This window comes from Lycium ferocissimum, chromosome 10 (genome assembly GCF_029784015.1).
Source record: "Lycium ferocissimum isolate CSIRO_LF1 chromosome 10, AGI_CSIRO_Lferr_CH_V1, whole genome shotgun sequence".
NCBI classification, from domain to species: domain Eukaryota; kingdom Viridiplantae; phylum Streptophyta; class Magnoliopsida; order Solanales; family Solanaceae; genus Lycium; species Lycium ferocissimum.
The window spans coordinates 46,335,995-46,359,206 of NC_081351.1; the positions used below are offsets into that span (position 1 = coordinate 46,335,995).

The window sequence follows — 23,212 nt, forward strand, 5'->3', positions numbered from 1 at the left end:
GGAAAACAAAAATTAGGTATTTATAGTAAACAGACGGAAGCTTGTAAGGAGTTAAGATCAAACGTTTTAACTTTCTCATTTCTGTAAGTGTTCAATTGTTTACTTTTCTTATATTTTTTTTCTTCGATCTTTATTATTTTTCTCCTTCTATTTAGGACTGTGTTAAGACTCACTAAATCTCTTCCAAGCACATTTGATATAATTTTAGAAGTATGAATGGTGGGTGTGGGTGGGTGTGGGTGTGGGTGGGTGTGTGTATTAAAGTTAGGCATAAATAAGGTGATGTGGCACCTCTCTATGGTCAGCATTCCTATTTATCTTTAATTATTGTGTTTAATAATGGAGGACTCAAAAGACACGATACAATCTATATCTATATATATATTATTAAAAAAAGTTGATAGTTTGGCCTAGGATTATGACAAATGGCAGCATAGGATTATGACAAGTGGTAGTTTTAGGAAAAAAATTGGTTAATTAGTTACTTTAATTATTATTTTTGAATTTTAAAATAATTAAATATTTATGCTCTATTTAAATCGGGAAGTTAACACGATGAGAAAGAAACGTGATTCTCACAACTAGCCAGATCAATATTTGTTAAACATTTTGGTTTGAGTGATTTACCTTCCCATTAGTGAAATCACTATCACCATTAGCGAAAAAGGTTAATATTCCACTTCGACTCTTACTTCAAGCAATATGTGTTAGGTGCCACAATTGTTGTGTGTTGTATGAGTTGTTTGAATAGTTTTAACAATGTGGAGGTTTCTGTGAAGGAAAAGCAGAAGGCTGATTGAAATTCACGTGTTATCAGATAAGTCAGTCTTCTGATTAATTTGGTAGTATTTTGGTTTTCATGTTTTATGCATTTCAATTTGTTACTAGCCAAAGGTGAATTTTGTCGATGCAGTAGTAATCTGCATGCTGGGAAATTTTGTGAGAGTGCCACGTTTTTTTGGGGCTATCATGTTTTGTAGACTTTATCTATGTTTTCTAGCAACAAAAGAGAATCAATATGGAGGAGAAGACATAAAAGATGATACTATTTTTACTAATTGAATTGAGGCATTATCTTAATTTTGGTTCTACTTTTGTATTTCCAGTTATTCAAGCTAGGACCTGCAGAGTCTGTGTGCATATCTGAACAATAAGGAGGTACCAACTGATTTCTAGGTTACTGAATATTTGTGTGTGTTAATGAACTTGCTAGTCTTGAAACATATTCGCCAGTGTAATTTTTTTTTTTTTTTTTAAATCTTCTATTACGTGGGGGTTATAGAGGGAATCGAACCCATTACTACAAATATAAAAAACTATCAATAACACACTCTTTCCAAAGAAAGACCTGCTATCAACATATATCGCTCTCCGGCAAAGACCTCAAAGGCTATCAATCACTTTCTCATCTTTGTAACGAATCATGCAGGAAAATGGATGGTATGCCAATGCGTAGAGATCAATTAAACAATATCACAGATCACGGAACCAAAAAATGCATATCATGAATGTCGAACACAACTCAAATCATCGATACATAATTCATTCCTTTTTATATAGTATGTGAGATATCAGGTAACTAGCAGGAATCAATCAACAATCATAAGATAGTAACAACATGGCGGCAAGCCCACAGAACAGCATCCATACCAAACCAGTGGATTTATCACTGCAACCAAGCTTGAAGGCCTATCATGCTTTCCCCGTCAATATCTACCATTACATACGCTTATCTAATCGGAGTCTAACAAGAGTAAGCCGTAACCTACATCGAAGGCCGAGCGGGAGCCACGAACAATCAAGCCAAAGCCTTTCCTTTGCGAAGAGCCTCTGAACGATCGAAGTCTATTAAATAAGTATCCTAAGTTAGTACACGAATCTATGAACACCTATAATGCCATACTTCTAACCAAAATAAGCCTTCAATTTCATTGTTTATCCAAATCCCAAAATGTGCTAAACCTTAAGTCAAATCAACTAAAATCCGGATTGAATTGGTAAATTTGTGCTAGAACTAGTTTACCCAATGCTTAATAAGTATAAATCCATGAGAAAGGTTCAAATGCCTAAGTCTAAATATCTAATCACCCATAACTCATACACTCTTAGAAGTGGGTTCAAACCCTAAGTTTTTCCAACCTTAATCATGAAAGGAAAGGTAAAATAAGTAAGGATTCATTGATAATAACTAAGATTGGGCTTAAAATAAAGTAAATTCATTGATAATAACTAAGATTGGGCTTAAAATAAAGTAAGGATTCATTGATAATAACTAAGATTGGGCTTAGAAACTTACCCTCATGAAGAACTTGGAATTCCCCTCTCACCTCTCCCAAAACCGAAATGCGGAATTCAAATTATGTGAATGAGAAGATAAAACTTGAAATGGGATTTTATACACTGGTTCAGCGAACCTCGCAGGTGCGAGACATCACCCGCGGAAAAATACCCCCAGGTGCGAGCTTCACTTAGAACTTGCTAGATCGCAGGTGTGAAGGGACACCTGCAGGTGCAACTTCACACATGCGCACCCATGCCCGCAGGTGCGATGCACCAGAAACTTGGAATAAAAAGCTAAGTCCCAATCCTTCCAATCCAACACCCGAAACTCATTAGGACTTCCCGAGCACAGACCCAAATTGCACATCTATCATAAAACACGCCACGAACACGTCCGCGCACTCAGATTCTAAGAAGATATCACCTTGACCCGGCTTTGACTCAAGTCGACCCTAACCAAACCAAAACCAACATCCAACTATAGACCTAAAACGTAAACGGACACCTGGGAACCCAAACCAAGAGTTCAATAGTTCAAAACATCTCATTTCGGACCTAACAAAACTATCAGAATTCGATCCCGGACGCAATTATCCAAAAGTCAATTATTAGTCAACTCTTTCCACTTATTCAACTTAGAAGGCTCTAAAAATCCTCAAAACCGACCACGACTCACCCGATGGTCTCAAACACCGCGCCACCCATCCCCGCAAGTCCTGAATATAGGAAGTCGGACTACAGGAAATGTTATTTTTGAAGGAAAAGAGTAGAATGCCTAAAACGACCGAACGGGTCGTTACATCTGCTTAAGATTGGGAAGGTTTAGAAAATAAATATTTTACCAGAAATGATACTCCCTCATTCCCAATTTATGTGACTCTCTTTCCTTTTCAGTCAGTCCCAAAAGCACGACGCATTTCTATATATTGTAACAATCAACTTTAAATTTACCTTTTTACCCTTAATAATGAAATGATTTCTAGCCACACAAATTTATATGGTTTGTTTTTTACAACAAGTCTCAAAAGTCTTCCTTTATTTCTTAAACTCCGCGCTCCAGTAAAACACCCTCATATAAAATGGGACGAAGGGAGTAGTACTGTCACGACCCGCCTAGAGGGCCGTGACGGGCACCCGGAGCTGACTACCGAGCACCACACATCATACTACTATCGCCTTAACCTGTACACGTATATGTTCCATAAAACATGTACACATATCCACATATGTAAGCCCTCACGGCAGCAAAAGAATAATATGCAAAATATACATCAAGAGTCACATAACCTCCGCTACCCACATACAAGTATCTACGAGCCTCTAACTGAAACTCTAAAGTCATGAAGATGGGACGGAACCCCATCGCATCCAAATATATACACAAAAGAATATATCAGAGACAGCACCTCCGACCTATGGAAGTGCTCCGGTGCAAGCGGATCTGACTCCTATGAAGCTGGGTCGTCTCCCTGTATACCTGTGGGCATGAGCACAACATCCAAAGGAAAAGGATGTCAGTACGAACAATGTACTGAGTATGTAAGGCATGCATCATGGAGTAATAGAATAACAAGAAAATAAAATAAAGATGAGAAGGTAACTGGTGACTGCTTGCCTCTTAAGGCGGAGCCATGCATGCATACGCGTAGATATCATATCATGTATTGCTGCGGAACGTGCAACCCGATCCATATATCAATATATTGCCGTGGAACGTACGGCCCGATCCATCACCCATATAGCCCGCGTCCGGCATCCCGCGTCCGGATGATATCATAATATACCACCGATCGTGTGGCTATGCGCGTCTGCGCCTCTCCTTTCCCCCATATCCCCTATATACATATACGTATATATATATATATATATATATATATATATATATATATATATATATATATATATATATATATACGAGAGCCCAAATAAAGATACGCTCTCTCGGAGTGATGTAAGGTCGTAACCCTCCGAGTACATTATGGCGTCATCATCATCATCATGGGTTGTGTCTTGGGTACTCCATGACATAAACTGAGGCCATATGTTATATAGCTCAGACATAGTCTGTAGCCATATGCTTTATAGCCTGGGACCATATGTTATATGGCCCGCTCGGACACCAGCGGAAGCCATATGCTTTATAGCCCACGCAGTCACGTCATGAAATCATTTAGAATGTTAAATTTGAAAATCTTTCGATTTGGGGTCATTGTAAAATTCTTCAGGAACTATAAACTCTTGGCATTTCTAGGAATAGAAATATGGGGAATGACATCTATGGAATCAACATATGGGGGTCATGCCTTTGAAGAGAAAAAGGGATAGCCTCACATACCTTGTATCTCCTTAACGACGTCGACTAAAAGCTTTCCTTCCGACTTACGATTCTACATACAAAAGGGTTCGTACGAAAGTTAGATTGTTGAGGGCATACTTACGTTTAAACTAAAACGGATAAGGCTAACGAAAATTGGGCAGCGTTTCGTTTGTTTCGACAACTTTTCCTCATATAACAAAACAGCTCCCAAGCAACACAACTACATCCATAATATCATAATACGCAAATTTCCCTCGAGTTAAACATTATTCAATCTCCAACTTATTTCCGGAATCCTCCATAACCATAACTATAATGCAACTTCACGTATATCGTTCACATAATACTTCCTCGACATCATTAACACCATTTATACTAAAATTATACTTGTATCATACCATGAATCACAATTCAACTACCCTTCTAACCAACATACCATTATTTGTATATTCAAGTTCATATTCACTACTTGTCCCTAATTCAAGTTCTTCAACTACTCAACACCCTTACTAGCATGAAACAATTATAATACTCACCTTGATTATGTAAGGATGATCTTTGGATAAAAATACTCCACTTGAGAAGAACTCCACTTGACTACCAAGGATATTTTCAACTTCTATCGACCCTTGGGAAACACTTACACCTTTAATTCTACCAACTTTTGGGTGTTTGATCCTTGATTTCCCTCCTTGGATATGTATTAATGTGGTATGGAGAAAATTCTAGAGGTTTAGGGAGTGTTTGAGAAGTGGGAATGAGAAAAAGAAGGAGAAACCGTGCATATATAAAATTTAAGTTCGGACCCGACCCGAAATATACGGTTCAATATACGGTCCGTACAATTTATACGGTCCGTATATTGGACCATATGTTTCTTCCAGAATCTCCAGAAAAATCACCCTTCACTGGAAGGGTTCTACGGCTAGATCTACGGGCCGTATAAAATATACGGTCCGTATATACGGTCGTATAATCCCTAGTTTTTCCGATTTCGTTCTCGTCGCTTCGTTTGATCTCAAGTCCTTATGGAACCTTCTTGGTACTTGTGCAACACTTCCTTAATGATCTAACGGGCATTATAACTCGTCCTTAAATCCTCGCTAAACATTCGTTAGTTCAACACCCCTGAAATCCTTCCCAAACACAACTTATACTTCACTTTCATGACGAGTCTAGTTTCGCCAAGTCCGATGACTTAAGAATCTTATCGTGTATACATTAAGGCTGCCAATCGCCCTCTTGTAGTCGTGAAGGTCTCGTGTCCGCCTTGACCGATGTCAGTCCATCCACGACACAACGCCACGAAATTACCGAGGTGTAACAAGTACTTAATACCACTAGTCAAAAATTGGCTTTAGGTGCTTTTGCTGAGCTTCCGGATAATGCGATCGACAAAGTTTGCGATGGCACTACATATGTCAAAGATAGACGTGTTGGACAATAAGAAAGATAAAGGGAGCAAATGTTGTTAGTTGAAGACAATGGTGGCAGAATGACTCCTCGTAGAATGCACAAGTGCATGTCCCTTGGATACTCGGCCAAAAGCAAATTAGCAAACACTGTTGGTCAATATGGAAACAGAATCAAAACAAGTAGTATGAGACTAGGAGCCAATGTGATTGTGCTTTCACGAGGAAGATACAGAGCAACGAGCACGTTAACACAGAGCGTCGGAATGTCGTCGTATACGTTTTGAAGGAGCACGAGGAAAGAAGATATTTTTGTTCCTATGATCGATTTTGTGAAGAGGGGAGAAACTTGGGAGATTTTGGTTCTATCTTCAGCAGACGATTGGAAAAGGAATGCGGAGACCATAGTACAATGGTCTCGTTATGAGAGCGAAGAGGATCTCTTCCAGCTTTGAATTATTGTAAGGCGATCAAGGCATTTAGAATCTTTGGGAGGATGAAGGAGGAGCCACAAGTCTTGACTTTGACATGAATCCACAAGACATTCAAACCAGGGGTGTTAGTCGAGATGAAAAGAAGATTCAAATAGCGAAAGAATATCCTAACTCGATGCATTTTCTAACTTATCAACATTCTTTAAGGAGTTACGCTTCGATTTTGTATCTAAGGCTTGCTCTTGGATTTCGAATAATTTTGAGGGGGAAAGATGTTGAACATCATAATTTGGTAAATGACATGATGTTATCCGAGGATATTACATACAAACCACAATCGGTTGGTTATGTAACATCAGTAGCTGCAGTAAGTATTGGTTTTGTGAAAGATGCAAAACATCACATTGTACAAGAATAGGCTTATTAAACCTTTCTGGAGAGTGTGGAATGCTGCTGGGAGCGATGGTCGTGGTGTGATAGGCGCCTTAGAAGCTAATTTTGTTTATCCAGCTCATGATAAACAGGGTTTTGAGCGAACAATTGTCCTTGCTAGTCTCGAGGCACGCTTACAAGTTATGCAGAAGAAGTATTGGTCTTCAAACTGCCATTTCATTGGTTATGCTAAACGCCGCAATGTAAAGAACAGTATTGTCTCTCCTGATGAGAAAAAACCAAACGCTTGTTCTGTGCTTAAAATCAACTCATGTTCCCTGTTTAGCTCCAACGTAGGCCCTACAAACTCCGGAGTAGAATGTAAGACGGGACTCATTCATTCTTCAATTAATGAAGGACAGCTAGGTGCAGGAAGCATCCCACGTTTACGTAGGGTCCTGGAAAGTGCCGCCCCCAGATCATTTTTCAATACAAGCAAGACATCAAACCATGTATAGGGATCAAACTCGGCAAGTGCGTACATTAAACAGGCGAACTGATCAAACTCCAGGAAACTCCAGCAAGATTTTTTTCTGCGCCTAAAAGAAAATCTTGTTCCCGGTTTAACTCCAACGTCGGCCCCACAACCTGTCATGTTGACAAATCTAATTTGGAATCAATTGGATGAACACAGAATACAGTACCAGTTCATTCTTCAGTACAAGCAAGCAATCAAACTCAGCAAGTGTGTACAACAAATTGGCAATCTGCTCAAACTTCAGGAAATTCAGTTGTGAAGATGGAAGATACTGTGTCCAATGACTTGAGAGAAGAGAACAATAATACGAAGAATAGTTTACAACAGGTTTTGCGCCATTGGCAGCATAAAGATCCAAGAGTAAGACTCTAGCTCACATGCTTATAGAAGAAAGCCGAAAGCGGGATAAGGAAGAAGAGAGTTTGAGGAGCAAATCAAAGGATGCTTCTGTTACCATACAAGAGCTGCTCAACAAATTGAGGCAGCTAGAAGGTAGTAGGATGACTTTTACTTGCATAAACGAATGTCAATGATGAGAAGGAACACGAATATGGCTAGTAGCAATAGCATTCAATACTAACATTATTAGTTTTGCTTTTCAATTTCTCCTATGGATGTAATTGCTTAACAGTTTTGTTGTATTAATGTTCTCTGTTTTGAATCATCAGCATGAATATATTTTATGTTCCAAATTTCTATCCTTTATCTGTGTTTCTTGTATCCATTAGTATTGGCGTGCAGAATGTTTTGTTCTTTTAGGTGGTTGGGATCTGATTTGGTTTGTGCATAAGGCAGTCGGACATTAAAGTTTCATTGTTAATGTTAACAACACAAATCCTGGATGGGATATTCATTATTGGTGCTTGCAGCTAAAGCTTGATGATTCCCCCCCTCTCATTCCCTCTGCTAACCTGTTCTGCTCCTACACAATTTGCCCTTTCCTTCTGTGCCTATGGTTTGGGCTCAAGGGTGGCGCCAGAGTATAGTTTACGGGTATTTCTCTTAAGAAATTATTCATTTAGACTAATAACTTAAAAGGACTAGAATTCTGAATTCATAGGCTTCAAATCCTGACTCCACCTCTGCTCGGACACAGGGGCAGAGCTGGAGTATAGTTTACGGTTGTAGCTTTACTCCAAACCTTGCATTCATCTTAAGAAATCTATTGAATATTTAAAAATTATTGATTTAGAATCCATTAACTTAAAAAGACTAGAATACCGAACCCATAAAACTTCAAATCCTGGCTCACTCATTTTCGACTTAAATATTGATGGCTCTGATTGTTTTATGGTCAAACTGTGTAGTTTAAACTTTAAAAGGGTGACTCTAGACCTATTCACTCTAGCCATAATCTTAATTTAGTTTAAAGCCAGTAATTATTATACTTAGTAAAGAATTAGTAAAGAAGATAATCCAAGAAACTTAACTGAAGTTCGATAACAGCGAAATAACTGAATATATACGAATGAAGTAAGGAAGAGAAAGTGAACCTGTCACCCTTCTCCTTTTCCTTCATTTTACCTATGCCTTACTCTACTCTACTTTTCTTTTCATTCTCCTTTGTTTGTTGTTTTGTATATCTACAAAAAGAAGGGAAATAGCTCCTCCACTATGAAAAACTAAAAATTGCTTAGAACAGTATTAAGAAGTGAAGGACCATTACTGCACATTAAATCACCACTCGATTCTCATTATCATCTATGATTAGATACAACAGTTGAAGAATGATATCGTGATAAATATTATACATAAAGAAAAGGAAGAGAATTAAACAGGAAAGCAGTTAGAACCGAGCCCAACAGCGAGTGCATTTAGCCACACAATCACCTTTGCAATCAACGTTGTAGCCTAAAACTTTTGGATTTCGAAGAAGCAACTTTCTCAGAGTTTTACCTTCAATTCCCCATTGCTTTGCCAAAATTTCGACATTGTTTTTCATTTCATCTTCAAGGCTACATCCAAGAACTTCTGGGAATTTCTTGAGAAGTTTAGTGAGATCATCATCAGTAAGGCTTAAACTCCTTAAATAATCCAATATCTCATTCACAACTTCTAGTCGTGGAACCTCTCTCTTCCGTTCTTCATACCAGTAAGGCGAATGTATGTGGCCAAATGCTTTTCCTAATATTTTGTCTTCTTCCTCTGGGTTAAATTTTAATGCAGAAAGAGCTTGTCTGCTATTGTTCCATGTTTTCTTCTCTTCTTCGGTTAATGCTATATTGTCCGTAGCTGTTGAATGCAATGTCCATTTCTTGGATGGATAATTGGACGACCAAGATCCCCTAGTGACATTAGATGTAACGCTAGTCGAGCAATTTGCGTACCATACTAGACTGTTTGCTGCTGCTGAGCCAGAATCACACTGTTGAGTAAGAAAAATAAAGTATGAGCTATGTTTTATATTAGGGTAATACAAGACTGAACAATTAACTCCACGTAAAAAATGAACTATTTATCATTACAAATATTCCAAATATTCCTCGATTGCAAACTAGTTGGTTCGGAAATATGAATCCTCAAATAACCATTCCTCAAAAATCATCAACGGCACAAGTATTAAATTAACCTTCGCTATCCGTCTATATATCTTGCTTAGACAGAATCTTCACGTCTGATAAACTGGTTTCAAAATGCAAGGCCACCAAATTTTTTCAACTTAACAGCATGCAGTCTTTCGAAGGTTCAAATCTAAAAGCATCAATTGATCCATCAATCAACTAAGCTCATTCCCAAATTAGTTGGGGTAGGTTAATGTGTGTGTATATATATATATATATATGTATATTCTGCTCTATTCGGCCCCTCTCAAACCAAAAGGCATGTCAGAGAAATGATCTTTCCTTCCCTAGATTTCATTTCATAGATGATATAGGTGTTCCACCATCATAGACTAGCTGAAGATTTTGTAATATCACAAGTTCACAGACTTGGTAAATCACAACTACCAGAGATAACAAAGATAAAATTAATTAATTAATTAATTAAAAAATGAAAAGAAAGAAAAAAACTCTCCCTGTTCCAATATGTATGACACTCCTTCATTTTTGTCTATTTCAAATTATATGACTCCATTCCATCAATACTTTCTCTTGTAGCAGTGGTGTCGGAACGATTGGGCGCAACTCGACTATTACATTTGATACCAGCTAACTCACAGTACAAGTACCGGTAACTCTGCCCACCAAAACTTAGGCCAACAACAACATACCCAGTGTAGTCCCACATAGTAGGGTCTGGGGAGGGTAAGATGTACGCAGACCTTACCTCTACCTTTATAGGGTAGAGAGGTTGTTTCCGATAGACCCTCGGCTAAAAAGAACATTGTCGAATGCAGAAATGTAAGAGAAATAAGACAGTAAAATATGAAGATATCAAACACATAAAGTAACACAGTAATACACACGTAAGCATAATGATCCACGCGGTACCAAAATAAAAATAATACTACTAAGAAAGAGAAGAAGAAGAAGAAGAAGAAGAGATGGAAAGGCTAGCCCCCCCCCCCCCCCCCCCCCCCAAAAAAAAAAAAAAAAAAACCCAATCACTCACACACTCAGCGCGACAAAACTCAACTACCTACTAACGTTCTATCCTAATCCTCGACCTCCAAATCTTCCCATCTAAGGTCATGTTCTGTCTAATCACCTCCCCCCAGTTCTTCTTCGGCCTACCTCTACCTCTCCTAACTCCTGCGACCGCCACTCTCTCGCACCTCCTCACTGGTGCATCCTCACGCCTCCTCTTCACATGCCCGAACCATCTCAATCTCGCTTCTCTCATCTTGTCCGTCACGGACGCCACCCCGACCTTGTCCCGAATATTTTCATTCCTAATCATATCCCTCCTAGTATGACCACACATCCATTTGAGCATCCGCATCTCCGCTATCTTCATCTTCTGGACATAAACATTCTTGACAGGCCAACATTCTGCCCCATAAAATAAAGCTGGTCTAACCACCACTTTGTAGAACTTACCTTTCAGCCTAGGCGACACCTTCTTATCGCAAAGCACCCCAGAGGCGAGCCTCCATTTCATCCACCCACCAAAACTTAGGCCGATGAGAAAAAATCACCTAGTCTTTTAATCTCTCGAGAAATTTGAACCTTACTCTCCCGTGATTTTCACCCACTTCATTGTAGACCACACCCTTATGTGTTCCATTAATACAATTATTCTACACAACTTTCAAGATGTTAAATTTATTTAACTATTACCTTTGATGTGATGTTTACTCTATCTAATTTGCAACCAATATTGTAATATATTCTCCTAATATGAAATACTTTTGTTATCATATCTTCCCGAAGAGACCCCTTGCTACTAATATCTTAAATAAGTCAAATTCACATCGCATACTTTGTATCCATCAAGTACCATCATATAAAATAGGACGGAGTAATAAAAGAAATAAAATAGAACATGAAGAGATTAACATAGTAATTTGGATCTAGTTGCCCCAGCCATAACTTCGGAGCCTTTTTGATAAGGTAAATAATTTTATTAATAATGAAAACTCCTGTATACAAGCATTATAACAAAAAGTAGAGGACCTAAACTCAGGGATCTTGAGATTAAATGCCACCGTTTGAAATGAATCTAACCATTCAATGGCTTCTACAACTATACAAAAGACGAAAAATTTGAGGTAGATGCTATACTCACACCAGGAGCGGACAAGCATGACGCAGAGTTAAAGGTCAGCAAAGGAGTAACAAATGATTTTCCTAGCATCCCTGCACCATAAAGCACAGGTTGAATGAGTGGATTTAGAGAACGTTCCAAGACCTAAAAGAAACGCCGAAATTATTCACAGCCCATAAAAAGAACAAAGATAGGAACATGTAAGGATATGGCCATATGGAACTTCAGAAATGCAAATTTTCACACCATAAAACTATTTAAATCCAAAACCTATATTTCGCTTAAGCAAATAGAGTATAAAACAACTATTGGATTTGTTTGGAACGTAACGTAAGGGCCCACTATAAAATAAACTTCTCCCATAGACGCCATGAGAACAAATCAAACCATTATTGTATCATGGTATTGCAGCAACTACTATCAGGTACTTAGAATCAAGAAATGCTTATAACAAATAGAGTATAAAACAACTACTGAAATTGTTTGGAACGTAACGTAAGGGCCCACTGTAAAATAACCTTCTCCCATAAATGCCATGAGAACAACTCAAACCATTACTGTATCACGGTATTGCAGCAACTACTATCAGGTACTTAGAATCAAGAAACCTAACATACAGAATTGGTAATCGTGTCCGCATTACTGAGACAATCTTTTGCGACAAATTACTACTTTAACCGAACCTTTATACAATTAATCTTCAAATGTGTTTTTAACCATTAACTCTATTCAAATACATAATCAAGATTAACCCTTGGTTTCATCTCATCCTACCAATTCTATATGCATCGACCCGCTACCTAATGCCACCTTTCGCTTAAACAACTACCATAAAATAGAGCAAAATCCATAGTCAATAGAGAGCAAAATCAAAATGGACAGACTTTAAGCAGCAATCTTCTCTGAAAACAATTACTCTGACCCAAACATAAGAATACCTAAACAAAAGGTAAACATCAATAGATACGCAAAGCGCGTAACTAAAAGGGATAGATTCATTGGAGGGGGGGAACCGCAACCCATTAACACCACCCCACCCCACCCCAAAACACACACATAGACACACCAACTAAATACAGGAATTATCAAACTATGTGAAGGAATTGGAGAAAAAATGACAAGTAGAGCTTCCAAGGCATAAAGGGTTCACACGAATGAGTGACTCAAGAGCCAGAGCCTAGATTTGAAGTTTATGGGTTCGGGCACAGGGCCGGCCAGAGGATAAGGCCTCTAAGTCCATTGCTTTGGGCCCCATTTTCTAATTATATTATGTTTATATATTATTTTTTTAACAAAAAATTATTAAAAGTATAGTGTAGAAACTATGAAATATTTACTCCCTCCATCTTAAAATAATTGGTATCTTTCACTTCTCAGGAGTCAATTTGATTAATATTCGAAGCTAAATTAGATTTGATTAATTCAATATATTAAAAGTTAGATATTTAAAAACTATATGAAAAGTATTGTAAGTTGCAATTTTTCTACATCTTAAAAATGTTAGATCAAAATGTATGCGACTTGACTCTTTAGAAACGAAATATGACAAGTATGTTGGGATGGAACGAGTATAAAAAAGAAATTCTTTGAAACTATGATTGATATTAGTGTTGGAAAAAAAAACTAGGTAATAGCAATAACTCATTTAGATCTTTACATTACCTCTGAATATAGATCATCCTGGGTCATCTACATTTGTCATTGGAATAAATGACAGAAAATAAATTAAGGGCCTCATATTGCAGTTTGGCTTCAGGCTATCAAATTTGTTGACCCGCCCCAGTTCGGGCATCTAGTTGTTTTAAGTTACTGAATTTTAATTAATAATTCGTACATATTGATAAATACAAAGTTTAATTCAAAGTTACTAGGTTGTGTCAAACCCGTAAGTCGTAACCAACACACTGGCTCCGCCCTGATATGAATCACAATAATTTACAGATACGAATTGAATGATCCCAAAAGAAAACACCCAGAACTCCAAAACAAACAAATTAAAAAAGCTAATCAAGCAATCAATTCATAGTTAGAATTTATGAAATCTACCTTAGATTCCAGCCCTGCTTCAAGAATGAATGGGATGTCAGGAAGAAGAAGAAGAAGAGCAACAGAGAAAATTTCGAAAACAGCTACTCCAGGTGAGCTCAGGTAAGAGAAGAGAATCTAGGGGTGAAATCCGAACACAGGTCCAAGAGTGGACCAAGCTATCTGTGATGTGTGAGAATGGGACACGAAAACCAACTACGTCCTTTCGCTCCACTTGGTGTGCCTGTTTTTCAGAAATGAAAGGCCAATAAGTCCCCCACAAAAACAATACTTATGAGAAAGACTACTTTTAACTAAGGCTTAATGCATATACAGCCCCTAAACTTGTCCCTTTTTTCCGTTTTGGTAAATATTAAGATTCTAGGAAGGAATTTAGCGCCGAAAATTTTGCCTATCAAACACACACACTTACATGTGATTTATTTTTTAGCGTAAGTTAATAATTTGTCTGTAAAAAATTCAACTAATTCAAACACCCCACCCATTTTACTAATAACCCAAAACTGGAAAATAAAAACTGAAAAATAAAATTTGAAAAATAAAAAATTGAAAAATAAGAAACGGAAACCAAAACTGAAAACTAAAAAATCAAAACCAAAACTTAGTATCTAATGTGTATAATTAACATGGATATGGTGTTTTAATTGGTTGAATTTTCCACATATGATGCGATTGACATTCACATGCAAGGCTAAAAAAAAAATGAAACTCACCATATATGTTATGTAAGTCGGATTATGTTTGATAGACACACTTCGAGACGGGTTCGGGGGTTTAATAAGAACACAAGATTGAAAAATGAAAAGAAAAAAAAAGCGACAGTTTAGGGTCGCATATGCATTAAGCCTTTAACTAATTTCCTCAAAATACACGCACAAATATTAACTAGGAAGTATTTTTTTATTAACTTACGCTTATTTATGTATAAGTTATAATTTCTCTCTATTAAATGTTTAGTATTTTCATTAATGATAAAGTTCTATTAAAAGTAAAATAAAAAAAATATAATTAATTGTGCCTTGAATTCCTAAAACGATAAATAATTTGAGACAACTATTTTTAGTAACCACGACAAATAATTTGAGACTAATCCATCCATTCCAAAAAATGATTGTCTTAGATTTGGATTACGAGGATCAAACTAACTAATGTTCGGACAAAAAATGAGTAATTTTTTTAAAATAAAAATTACATATTTAGAAACAGCATAAAAAGTACTCCTCCCTTCGTCTCAAATTATTTATCGCAGTTACTAAAAAAAATTGTCTCAAATTATTTATCGTTTTAGAAGTTCAAGGCATAATTAATTATTTTTTTCCCATTTTAACCTTTGTAGAATTTTGTCATTAACGGAGATGACACATAAATAGAGGAAACACTATAACTTAGACATAAATAAGGCTAAAGTTAGTCAAATACACCTCCTAATTAATATTTCTTAAGGGACGTGTAAAATTAAAAAAATGACAAATAATTTGAGACGGAGGGGGTACTACTTAACAATTCAAAACATTTAGAAAGTATTTGAAAAAATTATGGTCAAAGAAAATATTTTTTGACTATTCAGATAGTAACTAAGACAATCTTTTTGAGACGCAGGGAGTAAAAAGAAAGCCAATAAGTTACAAGCGCCTGAGATTATCAAAAAATTTAGTTTAAATAATGCAAAGGATCCCATTTGTTTTTTTTATTTTTCACCCAGTATCCAGTATCTGCATTGGCGGAAGTTTTTGCACGGATTTCCCTTCAAATGTACGGGTCTTTAATTTTTGTCCCTCATATATGTGGTCTTTAATTTTTGCCCTACTGCTTATTTAATGAAATATTCAGACTTTTCGCTCGATATAAGTTATGTAACATTTTTATCTTGGGGAAGACGCATGATCATGATTTGCTCCGAGCGTACCATTTCCAAATTCCTGCAAGAAGCACGTTATCATCAAGAGACCAAAGAAGGGAAAGGGACGTGATGTGACGGATGATTATGGCTTAGAGCATCCTGCTATTAAAAGGGGGGTGGATAGGGATGATGGCGAGGGAGGTGGGGGTGCTATGGGCCTTAGGCCGAGGGCTAATCTAGAGAAAAAGCCATTTGGGACTCATTGACGATTGTGTATATGTAATTTAAGTTGTATAATTTAAATAAATATTATAATTATATTTTTTGCACATGTATTTCTTAATGATGGATATTATCTTAATCTTTATTATTCGTATTTACTGTTGTGTGACATCCTAAATTAATTGTAAAAAATAAAGACCTCTTAAAACAAAATTATGCATTAACTAAAAAATAATGTACTTAAACCTAATTATATGCATAACAACTAAGCAAAATTATGCTCTATAAAAATGGCAAAAAGAACTTATTCTTAACCCCAAAAAGGTGATTCAGCCAGGATGTCTTGAGCTTATAATACTCTCCGCACAAACAAACATCGGGTTCTCTAGAAAACATTGAGGTTTCAGATTCTTGAGACATGACTAACTTCTAGCAATGAACAAATGAAAAATGGACTAAGTGTGAAAAGTTTTAAGGACCCCTTTAATGCACAGAAAGGAGTTAACTCTTTTAAGTACAAAATTAGTACGCTAAAGGTACTTTTTGTCAAGGAAAAAAAATGTTGTCCAGTACTTTAATCATTTTCCTCTTCTTATTTTTTTTGGGTCATTTAGGTTCCGGACTCGATGAAGTAGAAGTAATACGATGTGTTTGAGTCAAAAATCGTACTTTACCCAAATAGTTAAATTTGTATTAAAAGTTAAATGAGATTAACTACGGTTGGTAGTAATTTGATAAAGATAGTTGAATTAACACAATCGAGTTATTAAAGGTTGATAAAGAGTAAGTAAACAAAAGGGAATAAGTAAACTTATGCCAATTGTGATGAATAGCAGTAATAGATTTCTCCTTTGCCAAGAATGAACAAGAGCTTGATGATAAGAGAATCAAAACAATAATAATAAGCAGAAAGTAATCAATAATAATGTATTCTCTATCAGTAAGTATTCGATGCACGATATACAAGTGAAAGTACTATTTATAGGTATCTGGTCTTATTTGGTGACTTTCCTCCATGTGTGTTAGGCTACAATCATTAATTGCTAAATTAATGATTGTCATTTAATTAACTATGCAATGTCAGAAACCGTTTTTTTTGCGTTGTTTAATGTGTAATCAAAGGATCTCGTATGTTGTTCCCGTTGATGTTCTCTCCGTTGACCATGTCATCGACATCAGCTACCTCTTCGTAAATGTTGTGCTCGGCATTACCATCAGATCTTTCTACGTTATTATATTTAACTGACACGTGTCAACTACATGTTGGTCCACGTGTTAGGCGCGATTTTCACCCATACATGGTGCTAATACGGCATTTTAGTTTATGACATGACATTAAATACTACTCTATTAAAAAAATTCTATCCACAAGTCAGTAGCAATAGTGCAGTTGTCCCAAAAAATGGTGAATGGAGACTTATAGATAAAACTCCTAAATTGATTTCATTATGCTTTTATTTCATTAATGAAAAAGCTTCATGTCCCGTAGAAATTAAATTATGGAAGCTTATTTTCTCAAACTACGCATGCATAAAATAACATTCAAACTAAGAGATAACTGTCATAAATTACGTTCATGTGCAAAAGATGACTTTCAGATTAAAATAGACAAATAAACTAAAAAGCCACGTATGGAGAAAATGGAAGAAAAAACTGCAAAACCTAGCAAAAAAACACAAAGAGAAAGTCAATTAATCAAACAAGAAATCCACAGTAGTAGCATTTTTATATATTTATCAGTTGTCTCAATACTTTTCTCATTTTAGAGCTTTTCATCGAGCCAACTTTACCGACAAGCAACTGAAATTCCGGAGCGTTCATATTAAGGGTGTCAAAAAATGTTTTCGTGACTCAGTTCAAACCTAGATTTGAGCTAAGTCTTGGTGTGATTTTTTTTTCATACTTATAAAACTGAAATTTCACCTATGATAAAGATTTCCGGCGATGTCACTTGACACCTCTCGGGCATGATGACAAGGCCATGGAATTATGGAAGAAGTGATATAGGCTTTTTGATTATCTAATAGGAGTTTAGTAGAAGCGATTATTTCATCATATAAATAAATGAATTATTATGATAGAGACGTATGGATCCATCGTTTTAACAGGAGTTTTAAGGAATATTATTTTTTTATGTTGTGTCTTTGACTTTTTAAAGTGAATGAATTAAATGAAAAGAATGAGGGAGAAAAGCATGAGAACAAATATAAACAAAATCCTTTATCACAGAGGGGTATTCCACACTCCTCATTTTCAGGATTTTTCAAATTTATAGATAGATTCGATTTCCTTATTAGCTTCCATTAGATATTCGATTTAACTGTGTAGATTTTTTATTTTTTTGACAATAGAAAAAAAAAAAATTCAAGAAAATTGAATTAGCAAGCAAGAACAAGAAATTAATACAATGTTCGTTACTCGAGAAAAGAAAAATGGCTCCTTATATTTCTATAAGTTTAAAGTACTTCCTTAAATATATTTCTGAGCAGTTTTGATCCTTTAATTTTGTCAAAATTAATTTTTTATTTTTATTAAATATTTAACAAACTTTTCCAGTTAGACTTGACGGAATTTGAGAAAGAAAAAGTTTAGCCGGAAACAATACTTAGGAGGTGCAATTTTTGCTTTTTTGATCTATTTCTAGAGTTTGGTACCTTTTTTTAGGCTTATGCTATTTTTGGTGTCTAGCGCAGCTTTGTGTTGTAATTACTAGAATTTGATGATACTTTTTGGTTAAATTTTTTTCTCATAGTTCCACTCAAATCTAACAAACTAAATTTGATGAAACCAAAATTGCTCACTCTAGATAAATCTAAAGGATCAAAACAGTTCAAAAGGATATTTTAAGGGACTATTTTGATCCTACCAAAACATAAGGAACTATTTTTCCTTATTTTTTCTTCATCATTCAGTCACAAAGCAAATGAAAAAAAATGTAGGGATGATTTATAATAGATATATTAAAAATGGCTAGAGACTCAATTTTATTGGTTTTGATCCAATTATCTCAATTAGAATAGGTTATGAGTAGAATTGGTCCCTTAGGCCTCACTTGTTTGCATTGGTAACAAAATAATAATACATTATAATAATTTGAACCGAAAAAATAAAAAAGTCTTAGGGTCTTTTGGAAAGCCATCTTCAGTACCAATGGATAGTAATTACACAAAAGAGTAATTACAACCAGTTTGTTTGTCATAATGTAATTAAATAATTATAAGCTTCAGTTTGCTTTCACAATGTAATCCTTTGTTTAATTTAAAAATAAAATTTAATTATCAAAAATTTAAAATTAATATTAAAAAATATGTGCCTTTATAAATGATATTAAATTAGTTACTTAATAACACATTATTTCTTGAAAATATATTAGTTAATAATCATATATTTGTAACTAATATTGTAATAAATAATTGATATATATTTTTTAAATTAATAATATTTTAATTTTAGTTAATTATAAAACTTAAAAGCAGACTTTTTTTGTGAGAACATCATGGATGGGATGGGATGTTTGACAAACTAAAATATTTATAAATATAATGTCATAACATTATTCAAATGTTTGACAAAAAAGTCTATCAACTATAAGTGAAAAATAAACAACATGCAATGTGAAATAACAAGCAAATAGTACTAAAACAAATAAATTAAAATTGAAAATATAACCTAAATTCAAAAGAAAAAGAAAAAATTTATCATAATACTCTTACGTTAAATTCCAACATTACATAAGTAAGTTCCAATGTGACTAAAGTAAATATAATTCAAAGGAAAAATAAAGTCTGTAACCTCATTCATAACCAATTTCTATTTCAATAACATCACTCATTATATGCCAAGTTTGTTAATGACTCGTTCTTTTTAATATTAACAAGTGTAGTTAAAAATTAGAATAATAGCACGATTATGCTAAATTAATAAAATAAAATAAAAACGAGCAATTATATGGAACCACAAGAAGTAAAGGTTGGGATTGAGAAGAAAGAAATGAAAGATAAATAATATACATATTTTTAAAAAAAAATAAAAATAATTAAAAAGTAAAAACAAAAAATAAATTAAAATAATAGAAATAACAAATAAATTTAAAAAGAAAAGATTTAAAATTTAAAAAAAAAAAAAGTAACCCTGGAATTACAGGGTGTAATTACACTTAATGATTTTGGAGAATGTAATTACATCCGTCAATTACAAATCCCCACCTAATCGTGTAATTACTTAGTCAAACAAACAGATGTAATTACAGTGGCTTTCCAAACAGACTCTTAATACAATTAAGAGGTATTTTTGTATGAATAATATTTACCTCTACTTTGTCCACAACCACCAACTTCACCCCCATCCCACCCTCCTAACCCCACCCACCCCTCCAACTCCGCCCCTACCCACCCCTACCCCCTCTCCACCCTTACCCCACCACTACTAACCACCTCTGCTATCAAAACCACCGCTATCATTGTAAAGTTTCAACCACTCTTTAACCCCACCACCTTTGCCACCATATATAACTACCCTTACCCTCCCAAACCCCCACCCCACTACCCACCCACTCTCCACCCCCCACGCCGCTGCCCCCTCCCCACCACCACCACTGACCATATCTCTGCCATTACAAACCGCCACCATCACCACTACTATCAACCACCACCGCTGACAACCACTACTGTCAGTCGCTACCATACCTACCATTTCCATCATTATAATTATATCCACAACCACCCCACCATCGTCGTCGTCGCTACCACCACAACGATCCGCCACTACCATCATTGCGGCCAATCTACTACCAACCACCTCTACTATCATAACTAGCACCGCCGCTAATTACCACCAAACCATCGTAAACCACCACCACTACCAACCGCCACCATCGCGCCAGTCACTGCAATGCCAACCACCTCCATCATCACAACTATCACCACCACTACAAAGCATCTCCACCGTCATTAGCGAACATAAATGTTTCATTTTTTAATAAAATAATAATTTTATTGAATTATGTTTATATATTTATTTCTAATATTTGGTTACTTTTTATTTGAATCGTATGTTTATTATGTTTAAATAAATACAATATGTACATTCAGATGTTGAAAAACAAACAGTCTTAATAATTCAGTATTTAGATCTAAAGACAACATCTGAATCATTGGAGTAACTATGAGCATTTATCTATGGACAAACGTGTGCACAATTTTTGTGCCTGACTTCGAGACATGGCTAAATTTTTGCCAAAGTGTGGAGTAAGCGTGAAATGGAGAAAATGAAGAAATGGACTAAGTGTGCACAATTTTTGTGCGTTAAAGGTACTTTTTGTCACAAAAAAAAAAAAAATGTCAAGTACTTTAATCATTTTACTCTTTATTTTTTGGGTCATTTAGGTTCCGGACTCTTGGTGAAGTAGAAGTAATACGACGCTAGTACGGCATCATATTTTATGAGGTGACATTAAATACGACTGTATTAAAATTTTACTATCCGCAAGTCAGTAGCAATAGTGCAATTGTCCCAAAAAATTATGCTTCTATTTCATTAATGGAAAAGCTTCATGTCCTGTAGAAATTAAATTATGTAAGCTTATTTTCTCAAACTACGCATGCATAAAAATAGCATTCAAAATAAGAGATAACTGTCTTAAATTACGTTCATGTGCAAAAGATATCTTTCAGAATAAAATAGACAAATAAACTAACAAGCCACACATGGAGAAAATTGAAGAAAAAAACTGCAAAACCTAGCAAAAAAACGCAAAGAGAAAGTCAATTAATTAAAAAAGAGATTCACAGTAGTAGCATTTTTATATATTATCAGTTGTCTCAATACTTTTCTCATTTAGAGCTTTCATCGAGCCAACTTTACTGAGACACAAGGCCATGGAATTATGGAAGAAGTGACATAGGATTTTTGTTTATTTAATAGGAGTTTAGTAGAAGCAATTATTTCATCATATAAATAAATGAATTATTATGATAGAGACGTATGGATCCATCCTTTTAATAGGAGTTTTAAGGAATAATTATTTCTTTTATGTTGCGTCTTTTTACTTTTTAAAGTGAATGAATTAAATGAAAGAATGAGGGAGAAAAGCATGAGAACGAATATAAACAAAATCCTTAATCATAGCGTATTACATCACTCCTTATTTTCGATTATACAAATTTATAGATAGATTTGATCTCTTTATCGGCGACATTAGATATTCAATTTAACTATGTATACGGTGTGGATTTCATATATATTTTTGTCGAAGGACAATAGGAAAAAAATACTTTCTCAAGAAAATTGAATTAGCAAGCAAGAACAAGAATTTGATCAAAATGTTACGTTACTCAAGAAAAGAAAATGGCTCCTTATATTTGTATTGATTTAAAAAGCATTTCCCTTAAATATATTTACAATGAGCTTTGGTCCTTTTTAAGTTTGTCAAAATTATTTTTTTTATTTTAATTAAATATTTAACAAACTTTATCGGGCCAGATTTGACATCTCTGCCATCACAAACCGTCACCATCTCCACTGTCACCCACCACCATCATCGCCAACCACCAACCACCACCACCACCGCTGACAATCACTACTGTCAGTCGCTACCACACCTACCACTTCCATCATTATAATTATATCAACAACCACCGTCGTTGTCGCTACCACCACAGCCATCAGCCACTGCCATCATTGCAGCCAATCTTACTACCAACCACCTGTACCATCATAACTAGCACCGCTGCCAACTACCACCAATATCATCGTAAACCACCACAAATTCTTTAGCCACCACCACTACCAACCACCACCGTCGCGCCAGTCAATGCAACATCAACCACCTCCGTCATCACAACTATCACAGCCATTACAAAGCATCTCCACCGTCATTAGCGAACATAAATGTTTCATTTTTTAATAAAATAATAATTTTATTGTATTATATTTATATTTATTTCTAATATTTGTTTTCTTTTATTTGAATAATATATTTATTATATTTAAATAAATACATGATACACATTTAGATGTTAAAACACAAACAGTCTTAATAATTCAGTATTTAGATCTAAAGACAAATACCAATAATTTGTATTTCATTCGATTCGACGTGTTAAT

General features: G+C 35.3%; 2 protein-coding genes across 2 annotated transcripts; one reads left to right on the forward strand and one right to left on the reverse strand.

Annotated features, from left to right (window-relative positions):
• Positions 1 to 6,514: 6,514 nt before the first annotated feature.
• LOC132035533 (protein MICRORCHIDIA 5-like) lies at positions 6,515 to 8,053 on the forward strand. Its single transcript, XM_059425824.1, has one exon. It carries the CDS (start codon positions 6,833 to 6,835, stop codon positions 7,331 to 7,333), a length of 501 nt encoding a protein of 166 aa, XP_059281807.1. The 5' UTR covers positions 6,515 to 6,832; the 3' UTR covers positions 7,334 to 8,053.
• Positions 8,054 to 9,019: 966 nt separating this feature from the next.
• Positions 9,020 to 20,878, reverse strand: LOC132034965 (uncharacterized). Its single transcript, XM_059425289.1, has 4 exons — positions 20,539 to 20,878; positions 14,047 to 14,129; positions 12,022 to 12,144; positions 9,020 to 9,718 (listed from the first exon to the last, which is right to left on the reverse strand). The coding sequence occupies exons 1-4, from the start codon at positions 20,876 to 20,878 to the stop codon at positions 9,140 to 9,142; spliced, it is 1,125 nt and encodes a 374-aa protein (XP_059281272.1). The 3' UTR covers positions 9,020 to 9,139.
• Between the last annotated feature and the right edge of the window lie 2,334 nt (positions 20,879 to 23,212).

Excerpts from the sequence above, each read along its gene's own strand:
- LOC132034965 (XM_059425289.1), bottom strand. The coding sequence starts at position 20,878 with ATGGTAGTGGCGGATCGTTGTGGTGGTAGCGACGACGACGATGGTGGG. Across the intron at positions 14,130-20,538 it reads TGGTTTTGATAGCAGAGGTG|CTGTTTTCGAAATTTTCTCT; the intron begins GTTAGTAGTGGT and ends CACCTGGAGTAG. Across the intron at positions 12,145-14,046 it reads AAGCAGGGCTGGAATCTAAG|GTCTTGGAACGTTCTCTAAA; the intron begins GTAGATTTCATA and ends CGTTTCTTTTAG.
- LOC132035533 (XM_059425824.1), top strand. The coding sequence starts at position 6,833 with ATGCAAAACATCACATTGTACAAGAATAGGCTTATTAAACCTTTCTGG.